The 15,643-nt window shown below is 50.6% G+C and overlaps 2 protein-coding genes and 1 long non-coding RNA gene across 8 annotated transcripts in view; 2 read left to right on the top strand and 1 right to left on the bottom strand.

Annotated features, from left to right (window-relative positions):
* Positions 1-11,521, bottom strand: part of LOC308195439 (protein SIX6OS1) — a 45,670-nt gene extending 34,149 nt beyond the window's left edge. Inside the window, exons 1-3 of one of the 6 annotated variants that reach the window (XM_080592846.1) lie at positions 6,409-11,521; positions 1,089-1,145; positions 688-744 (exon numbers count right to left, since the gene is read on the bottom strand). In XM_080592846.1, the coding sequence (XP_080448972.1) occupies positions 688-744; positions 1,089-1,140 (109 nt within the window). In that variant the 5' untranslated portion in view covers positions 1,141-1,145; positions 6,409-11,521. Of the gene's footprint in view, positions 1-687; positions 745-1,088; positions 1,146-3,835; positions 5,392-6,408 lie in introns of those variants that run through there. The other 5 variants (XM_080592842.1, XM_080592841.1, XM_080592843.1 and 2 more) reach the window with 5 other exon arrangements.
* Positions 5,297-6,415, top strand: LOC308195447. Its single transcript, XR_013951521.1, has 3 exons — positions 5,297-5,421; positions 5,503-5,640; positions 5,706-6,415. It is a non-coding gene; the product is annotated as an uncharacterized lncRNA (long non-coding RNA).
* Positions 11,522-13,086: 1,565 nt separating the features above from the next.
* SIX6 (SIX homeobox 6) lies at positions 13,087-15,120 on the top strand. The gene is made up of 2 exons (XM_080592855.1): positions 13,087-13,782; positions 14,508-15,120. The coding sequence occupies exons 1-2, from the start codon at positions 13,211-13,213 to the stop codon at positions 14,674-14,676; spliced, it is 741 nt and encodes a 246-aa protein (XP_080448981.1). The 5' UTR covers positions 13,087-13,210; the 3' UTR covers positions 14,677-15,120.
* The last annotated feature ends 523 nt before the right edge of the window (positions 15,121-15,643 follow it).

The raw sequence follows: 15,643 nt of genomic DNA, 5'->3' as shown, positions 1-15,643 counted from the left end.
AAAGAACAGTTCCCCTACAGACATTCCCGTAATTGAGTGATGCAACATAGCAATGTGGTAAAAAAAATCAGTCAAGATCTAAGTTCATAATATTATGCTGTTTGTTAGTCCTAGGTAAAAAGAATTTCATGTGGAGCAAGACTTTCCCATTGGGATTACTGTTTTGGATTCCGAATAAAATTTCCAGCTGCTTGACTGCAGAAAAGAAGAACCAGGCTTGAGTAGGTCACAGCAACTGAGAGAACTTTCATTATTATAGGAAGACAGAAAGAGAGAAGCAGCAGTGAGGCAGAGGTCCAAATCTGGGCAGAACAAAAACCATGAAGAAAGAAAGGCAGGCAAGTGGCAGATGCATTGAGCAAGCACAGCTGAATCAAAGAACTGCCAGTTACTGTGAGGAGCCACAGAGTAAGAGCAGGAAATGGCGCAGCATGAAACTGGCTGTCCATGAGACAGCTGAACAGCATTAGCTAAAAGTCGAAAGCAAAAGCAAAGTCTGCTAGGGAGAATCACCAAGTATTGATGGCAAAAGATGAGGTAGGGTGAGAGCAGGACACTGGACAGCTTTATTATTAAGCTTGCTTCCGCTCCTGCAGCTCAGAACACGTACCGGGACTAATGAAACAAGCAGTGTACTCAATGATACAAATAAAATGATTATTAAAATGATAACTTATCACTACTCACAATTTATCTGTTGGTTAACGTGTTCTTTTGCATAAGAAGTTTGCTTTAGCTGGAAAACTGAAAAGAAAAATAAATGCTTTTTCACATTTACCTACAATGAACTGTGAAACAAACGTTATGCAATATTACCTGCACAGGCACCAATAAACAAAGATTTTAACGAGATATCTAAAATTACTCCTTCAGACAAGCAGTTTTGTCATTAAGTAATTGATAGCACCCTGCTTCATAACCTCATAGTGAATAAAACATTCTGTAGGCAATCACCAAAACCTTAATACTACAAATTTGCTTGTTTGAATTTAATGTAACTGTAAAAAGCTGAAAACATCATTATATGCACAGCAGTAGTAATTATTATATATTATATATATTTAAAAATATATGATAAAATGACCTACCAAACTCGAGCAGAAGTTTATCCAAGTTGCTTAAGAATCTGTCGCTCATCATGTAAACTACAAAAGAAAAATGCAACTCACGGACTTACGCAAACAATCCAAAGCTTTACCGATACAATAAACAAGTCAAAATTGTAAGACAATACCATGCATTTTAAGATAAAATGAGTAAAACAGTTTTAACTGCATATAAATTAATTATCTAATCCATTTTAGTGGAACCAAATTTCTCACTGATTGTGGTAATGGGCTTACTGAAAGTCTAAACCACAGTTAGGAAAAACAAAGTGTATAATTTGGGTAAAGGTTCCTAGAGCAGTTCTATCCTTGAGAGGCTTAATGTTCTTAGGAGGCGTGGAGAATGCAAGAAAAGATGCTTGTGTACAAAATGTGTAGCCTCTACTCCAGCTGGTTTACTAAGCCTATTGACTGCAATGCTGGTAATGGAAAAGCTTCTTATCCATTCTGTACGCTCCTCCTGTAGTAATTGTGAAGAACGTTTAAATCAGAAGATGTGTATATAAGTGTGATTAAAGTCACAATTCACATGCAATGGAAAGTGGGTATTATGAATTCATTCTTCTGTTTGTGTAGTGTTGCTATGTGCAGAAGTTTAGTTACTTTTTTTTTAAATGTAGTCACATAGTCTTCCAAAAAGGATGCAATCGCCATCAGAACATACCGAACCCAGGTAGTTAGCTCTGGCACACTTAACATTAAGCCAGGTTATTTGAAATGTGACTGTCCCACAATGGCTTCTCTATGGGTGTATACTTCCTTGGGTTGTGTGTAAGAAGTAAAGCCACAGTCAATTAGTGATGAGGATGATATCCTAATCCAGGATAAAGAGGAATAGAAAACTACTGCAGAATTTAACTAACGTGGCATTAAGACTACATACTGTAGCACTGAGACTGTGAAAACATGGGGAGGGAAAGGGGGGAAGCATTTAAAATGCTGGATGTTTGACAGAAATGAATTTGCCTAATAGTCAAGTGAGGATCAGAACACTTAATCCAAGAGACTGGATTAGAACAGGCAGTGATAAAAACTCTGAGAAAGAGATAATAGTTTTACTAAATGTATTTAAAAGATTGGTACCCTACCTAGCTCCTGGTACCTGGAAACATTTCTGATAGCAAACAAAATATTTTCTGTAAATACTAAGGAAAAAATCCGTAAGTGCTTCAAACCACACATCAATGCAAAATATTTTTGCTTTTGCAAGATGTGAAAAAAGAATCCTAAGTAATTCCTTAGTAATTCCTAAAAAAAATAGTTGGGATTATATATTAAAGATCTGTTTAGTTTGCAGCATGCAGAATGAAACTATCACAGTAAATTGCTGACTGATGTGTATCTGACCCTAAATGTATTTAAGTAGACACTGCTAGTTAAATATCCCAGGGAAGCATATCAATTTCAGGAAATCTGTATTATAAGTAAACTGGGAGTCAAACAGCAAGCACCATGTGGAAAACGTTAACAGTTTGTTTATTCCTTCTCTAGAAACAATTTAACAACGTTTGTTAGTTGTTTCCCTGACAGTTCCTATAAAATCTGCAAGAAAATGGGGCACACACAGAAGTTATGCAGACATACAAAAAAAGCAGAACCATGACTTTAAACACATAAGAGCTAAGAAGTTCTACTCATTGCTATATCAATCACAACACGAGGTCCACCCATAGAGCAGATTATGCAACTGCTAATTATTACGATGAAACACACCATTTACTCCTTTAAAATAGTTATGATACATTTTATTCTTTGAATGCTTTTGAAAAAGAGAGGAACAGAACTAAAGGGAGAGGGGTTTTTATTCCCTCCTCTCTGGTTTCACAATACAATTTATTTAAAGGGTAAAATTGCAGAAATTGATAGTGATTCTGAAAGCATGTTTATGTAAAACATTTGCTATTCTGGACATTGTTTAAATGAAGTAACGTAACTACAAATAATAAATGCTGTCCTGTGTTATAAATTCAGAGGACACATGTCCCTGTTAGAAAGGGCTGAGAGATCCAACTACATTGATAATCTACAGGATTACTGTAGATTTTAAGAGCAGCAGTAAGCACCAGCCTGAAGCAAAAGACATCTAGATTTTGGACAACTGATAACTTTCGAGATATGACTGTCCTAAAGGATTCTTGGTCCTACTGGAGAAAAGATGCATCAAACCATTAGCCAGTATTGGATGACAAATTAAGATGTTCTCATATGAGGCTGTTATTAAGTCTGAAAGACGTACTAAAGAGCAGAATAATTGCTCCATCAACTTCTGCTACAGCAAAAATCAGGCGTTTTTAGGAAAGGTTGGGATAATTACTTTTCCCAAAGGAATTATAAATCAAAACCTTTATCAGATGTGGTGATTAAATCGATAGCTTTGGTAACAATGTATTTGTCATTTTTCTGTATTTTAATGCTAAAGTGTGAGGAATATTTAATACACATATTAAACAGCTTCAAACAGTAATACTTCATTTCTAACGGATGTTTCCACCTAATGCTGCCAGTGCTATTCAGAACGCTGCCGGGAGAAAAATGTTACTGTACATCTTGCATTTTTGTACCACATTAATAAACGCAATTATATGAAATTCAATTGTGGCAATAAAGTTTCATGCATTCCAAGATTGCATTGAGTGCAGAAATCACAAACAAATTGCCTGATTATCTGCCTGAGTATCTACCCATTATCACCATACTAACACTAATGCAGCATCTCATAGCAGACTTACAGCTGTATTTCATATCCCACCTGACAACGGCCATTACTTGGTTCTTCATTAAAAGGTGAAAAATACCCATAAGCTAAGAGAGAAATTCCTTCCTTAAAATCAAATGCCCTGCGCTCAGATTGAACCACGAGGGCATCCTTTACAAGTATTATCTTCCTAGAATAAGCTGTGATGTATTTGTTATTTATATGACCCTTACTCCTTAGAATTCCGTTATGACGCTCAATTCTAAACATTGCTGTGCAAAACCACTATTTTTGTTAACTTTATATAAATCATTTTAACTCCAACGAGGCTTTTGAGATCGAGACATACCTCTCCTATGTTGTTCATTATCCCTTAACACTCTTACGTGACTGATTGTTTGCTTCTTGAAATTTAGTTGAGTTCACATTTCTGGGCTAAATTTTATGTCTGTAAAAAGCCTGTGGCTGTCATCGTGCTGCTACCCTCCTCTGCCCCTCTTCTGCTACATCGTTTGAGGAACCCGGTAATGAGACTTGAACACCGCATTCAAGGTGACAACTGCTGCTGTTTTCACTGCTTACAACACCCGAGCCCTTTCCTGACTGATGACAGTTCTACAGTTAGTACATCTAAGTTAGCATAATTGTACGGCTCTAAATTTCTGAATTCGCTGTTTCTAACACTTCTCTTTTAAAACGCCCTGCCACTGTGCCTCGTGTGTCATGCCGAACGCGTCTGTCGAGTCCTCCCACAGTTAAACATCTCGACTGACGCATTTTACCTAGTCGGGCACATACAAATTAAAATATATTGCCGTAGACGATTCTCTAAATTCCTCGAAATAAAAAAATACGCCGATTTTTTACTAAATAGTAGGGGAAAACCCTCCTTGCCTAGCACCTGACGGCCCGCGGCTGAGCTCCACAAAATGGCCGCGCAGGACCGAGTGCCCCCGACGGGAGCGGGGCGACGGGGCCGGGTCGGGCAGTGGCCGCTCCGCCCCTCTGGGGGACATCGGCACCTAAAAGGTGACCAGGACGTGGTAGCCCTGCGGGGTTAGTGGCACTGACAGAAGGGGAATGACGAGGGACGCCAAAACATCTGTCCAGGGCCTGACTCCCGGCCGTCAGGTGGAGGGAGCGCGGGGCACGGCCACCGCCTCGCTCCCTCAGCTTCGCCTCCGCGGTCTCGAAGGGGAAAAAGGGCCGACCCGGGGCCAACCTACCCCGGGAGGAGCCCTGCACCCGGCAAAGGGCCCGTTCTGGGGCGGCTGCGAGCCCCGCTTCGCCCCTCTGCCTCCCAGTGAGGCTGCAAAATGGCGGGGCAGCCCTCGCCTATCGCCTCGGCCTCCTCCCCTCAGCGCCGCCGCTGCGCGGCTCTCCTCGCCTCGGTGCGGGTATCCTCCCCCGAAAATAAGCCGTGAACGGCGAGCCGTGAGGGAAGGAGCAGCCTTTCCCTCCTCTTCGGGGCGCGACGAGCGGGTGAAAAGCGATGAGGATGCTCCACCTGCCGGGCAGAGCGCGCAGGCGGGCCGGGCGAGGTGGCTGCAGGGCCCCGAGCGTTTTCCTTACAAAAAAATAGAGTTTTTTTTGGTGCCACGCGTGATGCTGGCCCCACGGGTGGGTAGTAGGTGTGTTGGAGGAGCCCCCGGCCCAGAAAAAGTTGAAAACACAAATTTACTGATTTTTTCTTTGTTATAGTTCAGGCCCTTCCTGAAAACTGCCTGGTTCTTTTGCCTCTTTCCCTGGTGCAATCAATAAAAACTCTGGAAAAGTCAGCGACTTTACACCAGGTTAGGTAACTGGAGGATCCGGGCCAATACCTAGTATCTGCTCGGGGTTGGTGTTTTATACATTTATTTATCCTGTGCTTGAGAATGATTTCATGTTATCATTTTTCCTAGGTGCCCTCATGCTAGATGGGAGCAGGGTGCTCCGCTTTGCACTAAGCTAACCCTGGAGCAAGCCGAACAGAGATCACATAAAGGCTTCTTCACATCTACAAAGATGCAGCCCAGCCCTCCGAGGGATTGAAAACGCATTAAAGTGTCATACTTCACATCCTGGAGCAGGGCTGGAAGGGGAAGCTGCTGGGGAACGCCACCAGCCCCGTCAGCTCCGATTCACGCCACCAGCTCCTGCCCTTGCTGACGGTCTTGCTGCTCGCCTGCACAGAAGTTGCGCTAACAAAGTTGTTTGCCTTTATTTATTGATGTGCAGCATTACACGGCAAAAATGCACAGCCCAAGCTTGGAAGAGACTAGAAGCTGATACTTGCCTCTAACCAACTGTAGTAGCAATGGGGTTGGGTTTTATTCCCTATTGCTGAGGCAGAGGGTGGATTTAAAGCTACCAATAAACACAAGAAAATAAGCTAGATGGGAAAGGTGAGGAGGGTACAGGGTGGAGGGAAGGAATAAAAAAAAAAAGACATCACAATGAGGGTGAAAGAAGAAAGGACAGAGAAAATAGAAACAGGACAGAAGAGACAAACAGAAAACTGTTTCTGCCACCCGCAGCACGGGTGTCGGTCAGATGCGATGCTGCTTTCACAAGAGTGAATTGAAGCAACAAAAATGCAGCTTCAAAGAGGAATAGCTGACCTACCTGGCTGCCGGTCAGAGCCGGAGGGGAATGAAAAGAGGGAGACACGTGGAAAAGCAGCGTGTCCCTGTGGAAGCAGCCTCTGCGCTGTGCCCCCCTCCGCATCTCCCCGGTGTCCTGGAGGGGAGAGCAGCCTCCCTGCCTGGCTCCCAGGGACTCTTTAGTTCCTGGATGCCCTTAGGGCCTCCGAAATTACTGTTTTGCAGCACCCCCCTTCACAAATCGTTAAATAAAGCCATCGAGAAATCGCTTCAAAGCTTCAATCTACCTTAAGCGAGTCTCTTAAAGACCCTCCCTAAATGTCTAGAAAGAGTGGTTTAATACTGCGATGGTGTTCGTTAACACCTCTCGATGGCCCAAGTGCCTTAAGCAACGATACCAAGAGAGGCTGAGGTTCCCAGAGGTCCCACCCGAGCTCACCCGGAAGGGTGCCAGTCATTTCAACAGGCTTTGGATAAAGCCAGCAGGGACTTCTCGGTTAATTCGCTCTAAGGACTGTCAAGGGCTGGTCCCCACTGGGGTTCTTCAGGGCTCCTGAGCTCCTTTAACCCATTTATTTATTACAAGGACGCCCGACCCGAGGCTGTCACTGTGCACCCACCAAAAAAACGGTTTCTGAAGGCTGCAGAAACGAGGGCTTTGTGTCCCGCTGGTTCCTCCTTGTTTGTTTTGCCTTGCTTCCCAACAGCATTCATCTAAAGAAACCCAAAGTCATAAACAACTACTTTCATTATCGACCGGCAAGCAGGAAGGACTCTTTCATAGTATCATCTCCAATCAATGCTGAATGGCTTGCATTCCTCTGAAAAGAGATATGGTCAATGCAGGGCTCTGAAAGGGCTCCCAAACCAGCTCCCTCCCGGCTGGCAGACCACCAGGGCTTGTGACTCCCGTCGCGGAGAGCCCTAACACTGCCTCTCTGTGGACCCAGCTCTTGCTCTTAGGGCTTCACATGCCCCTTTCGTTTCGGCGAGCTCCCCTCAGCCTCCTCCAGCTGATGCAAAGGGCTAAGGACCCCCGGCCCTTCCTCTCAGGGAGGACAGGACACCCTGTCCCCGCGTCCCCATGAACGAGTCTGGGGACATCTCTAGGGCCAGATCCCCCAAGAGGAAAGTAGGGGAGCGTCGTTTTCTTTTGCTTCTCAGGTCTCCCATGGTTTTCATCCTGCAGAAGGAGAGTGGCCGGTGTCTGCGCTCCCACGGGGTGCTGCAGGGTTTTGGAGATGCCGAGGGGGGAGCGACCCAGGCAGGTGCCCCCGATCCTTTTTCCGAGCCCGGGGTGCCAGAGCTGGAGCCGGAGCCGGACTGCCCTGGGCGTGCTGCTGCTGAAAGAGCCCCCAAAGCTGCCGAGATGCTCCCTTGCCAAAAACGAGGGACCTCAGCTCCCGAGCAGTCTCCATCCTCAGCGAGCAACCTCTGGGGTCCCAGATCAGCCCTGAGCCAGCTTTGCCCCATGTGCACAGCTCCAGAAGACGTGTAGACACGCATGTGGGCACCAAGCTGTCCCAGGGTCTCTCATCCTGGTCCTTCACGCTTCCCCAAACGCCTGAATTGCCCCCATTGCTGCGTTCCGTTAAAGAGGTGGTTTGGTGACAGCCCTCGTCCCCGTCCTGGGAGAATACGCGGTATTTGCGGGATTTTCTTTGCATTTCCAAAGACACGAAATATTTTTCCGCATGAGCACCTTCTTTTCGCAAAGGAGCTGTTCCTATGGGAAAAAGGTGTAAAAGAGGGAATATTTGGGGGAGGAAATATGCATGAGCAGAAACTTCTGTGTTTATTTGAACATTTTATTTTTTGTTTATTTGTTTGTTTGTTTCCTTTTGTTCGAATTTTCAGATAAAACCCTGACGGAAAACAGGAATTTTAAGCGGAGTGAAGGCTTTAAGTGAACACACCCCAGTTAAAAAGAGATTCGGTGCTGCGTGCATTTATCCGCGGGTAAAGGCAGGGGGCAAACAAACCCGGGTGCATCGGGGACCTTAAATCAGGCCCATAACCTCAGGAAAACTGAAGAGAGAGCTCGGATGTGGGAGATCCGTCCTGCCTGCAGCCCTGGCCTTGGCCAGGGCCCTGTGCAAGGAGGGTCTTCACTTTCCAGTCTCCAAATAATTCAGGTTTTTGAGTTCTCAGCGTTTATTTCTAACATGAAATACACTGCCTGTGGTCTGATGCTTCGTATTATGGGGAACCCAAATAATCCGCAGGACAAACGCTTGATCAATACGTGGTGAGAGTAGAAAGCGGGGGAACGCCCCTGTCTGTCCGGCAGCATTTTAAGGGATTCTCCGGGGTTTCCGACGGTTTTCGGAACTTTAAGTGAGGACCCAGCCTGCAAACTCTCTCTAACATTGAGCAGATTACGACTTTAAACACAGCCCTTTTTAGGAAGAAACGGAAAGACTGATAACCGCTTTTTCAACAAACCTGGCGCTTTTAACACTAAAACTAAGAAAGGCGAGGACACGAAAACCAACGAAACCCGGGCGTTTCCCCCCACATCACCCCAGCGGGGGCCCGAGAGCCCCCAGCCGGTCCTGCAGGGGCCAGCGAGGCAGCGAGCCCGCTGCTCCGGGCCGGGGGGGGAAAACCACCAGGGATGCTCCCCGGTGCCTGCCCGACCCGGAGCATCTCTCCGGTCCCGAGGCACAAAAAGCCGCCTGATTTCCCGGGGACCCGCCCCAGGGGCTCTCAGCCAGCGCTGCAGACCCGGTTAGCATCACTTGGTGAACTTCCACGGCGAGCCCGCCGAGACCTCTAAAGTGGGGCTTCTCCTTCCCAGGGGGGGAATTTTTTTTTTTTTTTAAATGCAATGCTTCACGCCAATCAAAGGCTTAAAAAAGTGTATTCGCACCTCGGCTGCGTTTGAAAACTGCTTCTGCAGAAAGGACCGCAGGGGACTGCGCTGCCGGGCCGGGGGGGCACAGCTCTGCCGCTCCCAGGGCCAGGATGCTCCGCTGTCCGCAGGCCAAAGGACACCCCGCGCAGGGCTCTTGCTTAACCTTTATTTTTAATGTGCAATTTTATTCCTCATCCTCCACTGGATCCCTCTCTGCGGGGATAACCCCGCACGCTACCTGTAGCGGGGGTCGGAGCCGTGCCTTAAATTAAGGTTGCTGGTGCTGGTTCTCAACGTCACGGACGGTGCCCTTGGTATTTGGGGAAAAAACCTACAGAAACACAGCGGGCACACCCCGGGGGGGTGCTGGTGTCACACAACGAAGCCCCCCCGCCGGCCAGGACCCCCTCGGGCTGTGCCACTTCCCCAGTCCCGAGCTGGAGAGGGCGCAGAGCTGCAGGAGCTGGGCTGGTTTTCCCCTTCTAAATGGTTAAGGGTCACCTTTTAAATGGTTAAGGCAGGATTCCTATGGATTTTTTCGGTGTTGCCTTTCCTTTCTTTCACCCCCCCTCCCCTCGCAGCAGATCCTCCAGCGCTCCCCAGCCGGGCCGGTTCCCGGGGAACAAAGGCTGGGGACCGGGGGACAGCCCCTCGCCCCTGCGAGCTGCTCTCCCTCCTCTTAATGAGGATTCATTCCTTTAGCCTACAGTCCTGGCTTTCATTATGGAGCCTGTCTCGCTCTGTTCATGGTCATTAGGCTGCAGCCCAGTAACTCCCTTCGCCAGATCATGCGCACGATTTAAAAAAAAAAAAAAAAAAAGGAAAAAAAAAAAGGGAAAAAAAAATCCTACAGTAATATTAGTAATCATCACCCTCACACGGCCAGGAGGAATTAGGCACCCAGCAGCACGGCTTTTCCACATTTCCACCTCCCAGGCAGGGGTTTTCTTCCCCGGCCCGGCCCGGGATGCTCGAGGGGGCGGCCGGGCGGGGGCAGCGGTCGCCCCGTCCCACCCGTTCCCTTGGGAAGCCCGATGCTCACACCGAGGAGCTTGGGGTTTTCTTTTTTTACCCTTGGTTATTTAGGACCTTTCACCGAGCTGTTCAAGTTACTCTTTTTCTTTTTTTTTTTTTTTTTCTTTTTTCACCAGCGGAGAGGACATGGATGGGGTAGAAAGGGGACTCTCCATCACCCTTTGAACCGCAGCAATGTTTGCAGATATTTTCCCCTTCTCTGATTTTTTTTTCTTTCCCCCCCTTTTCCCTAAGCGGAAACCTAACCTGGCTCTGCAAAGTGAAGCCGAAAAGTCCCCCCTTCTATTATTTTTTTTTCAAGTTTCTGCGGTGTGCCCCTGAACTAGTGAGTTTTGTCTGTGCTTTTCTGTCTCCCCGGCTCTGTCGGGTTTTATGAAAATGAGCAGTATTGAAAGCTTTTCCATCCCGCTAGCTGTGAGCCTCACATAAATGATGTAAATGGCTCGGAGGGTTTTTTTCAAGTGAACTGTGTAGATCTGTGAAAATAATATCAGGGTTTTCCGTCAGAATGAGCTTAGCACTGTACTGAGGCGTACCATAATCTGACCCGACACCTCCGACCATCTGCGCTATCTATCTGCCTTCTGATTTACCAAATCTTCACAAGCAAAAGACAAATTGTACTTGATACTAAAGAAAAGACGGCGAGCCCCAGCCCGGCTTCTTTCTGCGGGGAAATGATGGGAGAAAATATAAATCTGTTTAATTTCGGTCCGTGGGCAGCTAGCAAAGGGGCTTTCTGAAAGAAGGAAAGAAAGGGAAACAAAACCAACAAGAATGATAACAATAAAAATGAAGGAATGAGAGGGGAGGAAAGAGTCAACGGCGAGATGTCAAATTAAGGAGGCATTTCTTTGACAAGTGCTCCAGAAAAAAAAATACAAAGAAAGGGGGAAAAAAAAAGTGTATTGCAAAAGGCGGAAGAAAGAGCATACTGAGCTTAATTCAAAATATATGCTGCCTTTCCAAGCATGGCCCCTAATGTTCCCGGGAAGAAATTGCCACAGAGCCGCTATGTGCGGAATAAAGAAGCGGCTTCTGCCTATTCGCTTTCCTCTCCCGGAGAACAACTGGGACCCTCACAGCCCAGGGGCGCTTCCCTTCCCGGCCCGGGATAAAAAATAAACCCGCACGGAGGCTGGCTACGAGGTGATCAATATTTCAAAAGATTCCCGAAATCTGCTTCGAGTCGCTGTCCTGACCTACAAATGACTTCTCACTCCCCGGCGCTGTTCTCGGCGTCTGTTCGGGGCCACTCAGCCGCGAACAATAAGGTTTTAAATGTTGGGGGGGGGGGGGGGGGGCGAAATCATAAAGCTTTAGGAGAACAGAGAGGGGCGATGAGCTCTTTACAGATAACTCCTCGTCTTGACGGCGATGGGAAGTCACTTGTAGGGAGACGGGAGAGAGTTTTCCCTGAAACCCCGGCTCCTCCCGCAGCCCTCCGTCTGTATCCGTAGTCCCTGGCGCTCCCCGCCGCACCGGTGCGACCCTAAAAGCCGATTTGGGTCCGGTTCCTCGGCCCTGTCTTCCCCCCCGTCCGACCCCACAGCGCCCCGAGCCCCGGGGGTCCCCACCGGAGACCCCTTTTGAGCCTCTCCCACCGGTCGGGATGGGAAGGGCGGCGTGGGATGGGGGCTGCGGGACGGGGCGGTCGGGGAGAGGGATGGGGACATGGGGAGAGGGATGGGGATGTAGGGAGAGGGATGGGGACATGGGGAGAGGGATGGGGATGTAGGGAGAGGGATGGGGATATGGGGAGAGGGATGGGGATGTAGGGAGAGGGATGGGGATATAGGGAGACGGATGGGGATATAGGGAGAGGGATGGGGATATGGGGAGAGGGATGGGGATATAGGAAGAGGGATGGGGATATGGGGAGAGGGATGGGGACACGGGGAGAGGGATGGGGATATAGGGAGAGGGATGGGGATATGGGGAGAGGGATGGGGACACGGGGAGAGGGATGGGGATATAGGGAGAGGGATGGGGATATGGGGAGAGGGATGGGGACACGGGGAGAGGGATGGGGATATAGGGAGAGGGATGGGGACACGGGGAGAGGGATGGGGATATGGGGAGAGGGATGGGGATATGGGGAGAGGGATGGAGATATGGGGAGACGGATGGGGATATAGGGAGAGGGATGGGGACATGGGGAGAGGGATGGGGATATAGGTAGAGGGATGGGGACACGGAGAGAGGGATGGGGACATGGGGAGAGGGATGGGGACATAGGGAGAGAGGGATGAGGACATGGGGAGAGGGATGGGGACATGGGGAGAGGGATGGGGACACGGGGAGAAGAATGGGGAGTACAGGGAGAGGAATGGGGACCCGGACACCGGGTCGGGGACCCGAGCAGCGGGTCGGGGAGCAGGGCAGCGGGACGGGGACCCTCGCCGGGCAGCCCGGGGCCCCGGTTGCCGTCGGTGCCGGGGAAGGAGGCGCCGGGGCCGGGCTGCCGGTGATTGGCAGCGCGGGGCCGTGAGTGGCAGCCCCGCCATGGAAACCCGGAGCCAATCTCCCGAGCCCGGCAGCGAATCAGCCGCTCCCGCAGCAGCGCGGCGGCGGCGTGGAGCTTTGCTTGTGCCTTTTCTATTATTTTTTTTTTTTACCCTTTTTCTTTTTTCCTTTTTTTTTTTTTTCTCCCCCTCTTTCCCATCCCTCCCCCCCGCCCTCCCTCCCTCCCTCCCACCCTCCTCTTCCTCCATCCTCCTCCTCCTCTCCCCTACCCACCGCCCCCCAGTCGCCGGAGCTGCCGAGCTCTCCCCATCTCCTCTCCCTCCTTGCAGCGGGGGCAGCTCCGCCGGCTCGGGAGAAGGCAGCGGAGGGGCGAGGGGAGGCCTCGGTGGGGCGGGGGGGCGCCGCCGGCCGCTTCCCCGCCGCGGGGCCGGTGCCCGGGGGCGGCGGGGTGCTCGGAGCCGCCTCCATGTTCCAGCTGCCCATCCTCAATTTCAGCCCGCAGCAGGTGGCCGGGGTATGCGAGACCCTGGAGGAGAGCGGGGACATCGAGCGCCTGGGGCGCTTCCTCTGGTCCCTGCCCGTGGCCCCCGCGGCTTGCGAGGCTCTCAACAAGAACGAGTCGGTGCTGAGAGCCCGGGCCATCGTGGCCTTCCACACGGGGAACTACCGGGAGCTCTACCACATCCTGGAGAACCACAAGTTCACCAAGGAGTCCCACGCCAAGCTGCAAGCCCTCTGGCTGGAAGCTCACTACCAGGAGGCGGAGAAGCTGCGGGGGCGACCCCTGGGGCCGGTGGACAAGTACCGGGTGAGGAAGAAGTTCCCCCTGCCCCGCACCATCTGGGACGGCGAGCAGAAGACGCATTGCTTCAAGGAGCGGACGAGGCATTTGCTGCGGGAGTGGTACCTGCAGGACCCTTACCCCAACCCCAGCAAAAAGCGGGAACTGGCTCAGGCCACGGGACTTACCCCCACGCAGGTGGGCAACTGGTTCAAAAACCGCAGGCAAAGGGACAGGGCGGCAGCCGCCAAGAACAGGTAGGTGCTGCCCGCCCCGTCGGGGCGCCCCGGCCCCGAGCCCCCGGGCTCGCTTCTCCGCCGGGGGCCCCGCCGTGATGCCGGAGTTTCTCCCGGGGAAAAGCAGCGAGCTAAGGCAGGAGCAGAGGGGGAAAACCCTACGGGGTTCTTTTTTCTTTTATTTTCCTTTATTTTCCTTTTTTTTTTTTCTTTTTTTCCTTTTTTTTTTTTTTTAATGATGGGACCCCCCCCGGCTGGGGATGCTGGCGTGACCCCAGCAGAACCTGGAGGGAGGAAAAAGGGCCCTTCGCCGCTGCCGAGAGGGGAGAAGCCCCCTTCAAAGTTTTCCCCGGCCATACCGAGCCCGATTTCACGCAGGGCTGCGTGGGGCAGAGCCGGCAGTGCCCTTCCCCGGCGCTCCGGCCCCGTTTCCCTGCTCTTCCCCGCTAAGCCTCGGAGCCACCCGGCAGCGCGCCTCGGGTCACTTTTTTCTTTCTTTTCTATTTTTTTCCCTTCCCTTAAAGAACAAAACAGCTGCCCACAACGCCTGGCAGCGGCACGAGCAGCGGGGGGAGCAGATCCCCCGACGTTTCGGAGCCCGGGGAGGGGTCCCACTGTCCCCGCAACCCCTGCCGGAGAGGGGACGGAGCCGTCGGACTGGGGAAACCGGGTTGAACTGGAGGTGGGGGAGGCCTGGGGGGAGCGGGGCCGGGCGGTGATGCTGTGTGTGTGCCCCTTCCTTGCAGGCTACAGCAGCAGGTGCTAGCGCAGGGCTCGGGGCGCTCGCTGCAAGCGGAGGAGGAGAGCGGCGGGGAGGCGCTGGGGGCCCCCTCCAGCCCCGCCGCCAGCCTCTCCAGCAAGGCGGCCACCTCCGCCATCTCCATCACATCCAGCGACAGTGAATGTGACATCTGACGCCGACATCCACGACAAAGCCGGGGGGGGTGGGGGGGAGGTGGGAAGCCGGCAGGTCGAGCTCCATCCTCCCTCCAACCCCCCCCCCAACCCCGGTGCCAGCCCGTGGGGGGGGGGGGGGCACGGAGCGCGGCCCCGCAGCGGACTGCATTCAGAAAAAAAAAAAAACACACAAAAACGGGATCGAAAGCCCTTGTCGCCTTTATTCCGAAGGAGTCGCAGAGTTCACGCCTAAAAAAAAAAAAAATAGAAATAAACAAGTAAATCAATCACAAAACGTAGAAAAAAAAATACACAGAACAAAAAATAAGGAAAAAAACGAATGCCAAGCTGCAAAATGTCCGAGCGCCTGCGCCTATCCCGCGGGGGTGCTTCATGGTGAAAAGACGCTGTTCTTTTGGTTGGGTTTTGCTTTACTTTAAAGGGTTTATATATATATATATATAATGTTTATTTACTTATTTAAGGGATTGCTATGGTAGATTTTTTCTATTATTATTATTATTAATTATTATTATTTTTTGGCTTGTTCTCTGTGTGCACAGGTGACTTGTAGAGCATGTGCAGGACGAAACTGTATGAAGCAGCCTAAAAACCATAATAAAATATTTGGTGAACGACCCTCGGATCTGCTTTGAAATGACGGTGTCGGTCTCCAGCCCGCCGGTTTATGCGGAGCAGATCTCGGAGGCCACGAGCATTTCAGCATCAGCTCGGGAGGAACCGAAATAGCCGGGTGCTCGCCACCGGGGGTGATGTCCGTGCAAGGCAGGGGGCCCGGGGGGCTGGGGGGGTCGGGAAGAGGCGGTGGGAAAGGGGCTGGGGTTGCTGGAGGATGCGGGTGCCCAGGGAAGGGAAGGAGAAGGCATCGCCGCGGTTTCTCGTCTCGCACGGGTTGAGATTTTGGGGATTATCGGTGGTGAATTGCCGGGTAGGGATGGAGAAAAAAAATAATAATAATTAAAAA

This window comes from Anser brachyrhynchus (assembly GCF_964034855.1).
Source record: "Anser brachyrhynchus genome assembly, chromosome: 5".
NCBI lineage: Eukaryota > Metazoa > Chordata > Aves > Anseriformes > Anatidae > Anser > Anser brachyrhynchus.
Note: the sequence above shows the minus strand (reverse complement) of the source record. Positions and strands in the feature narration are given on the sequence as shown.

Bases quoted from the DNA above. Each gene is read 5' to 3' on its own strand.
- SIX6 (XM_080592855.1), top strand. From the start codon at position 13,211: ATGTTCCAGCTGCCCATCCTCAATTTCAGCCCGCAGCAGGTGGCCGGG. The intron at 13,783-14,507 runs GTAGGTGCTGCC...CCTTCCTTGCAG, and splicing joins GCGGCAGCCGCCAAGAACAG to GCTACAGCAGCAGGTGCTAG.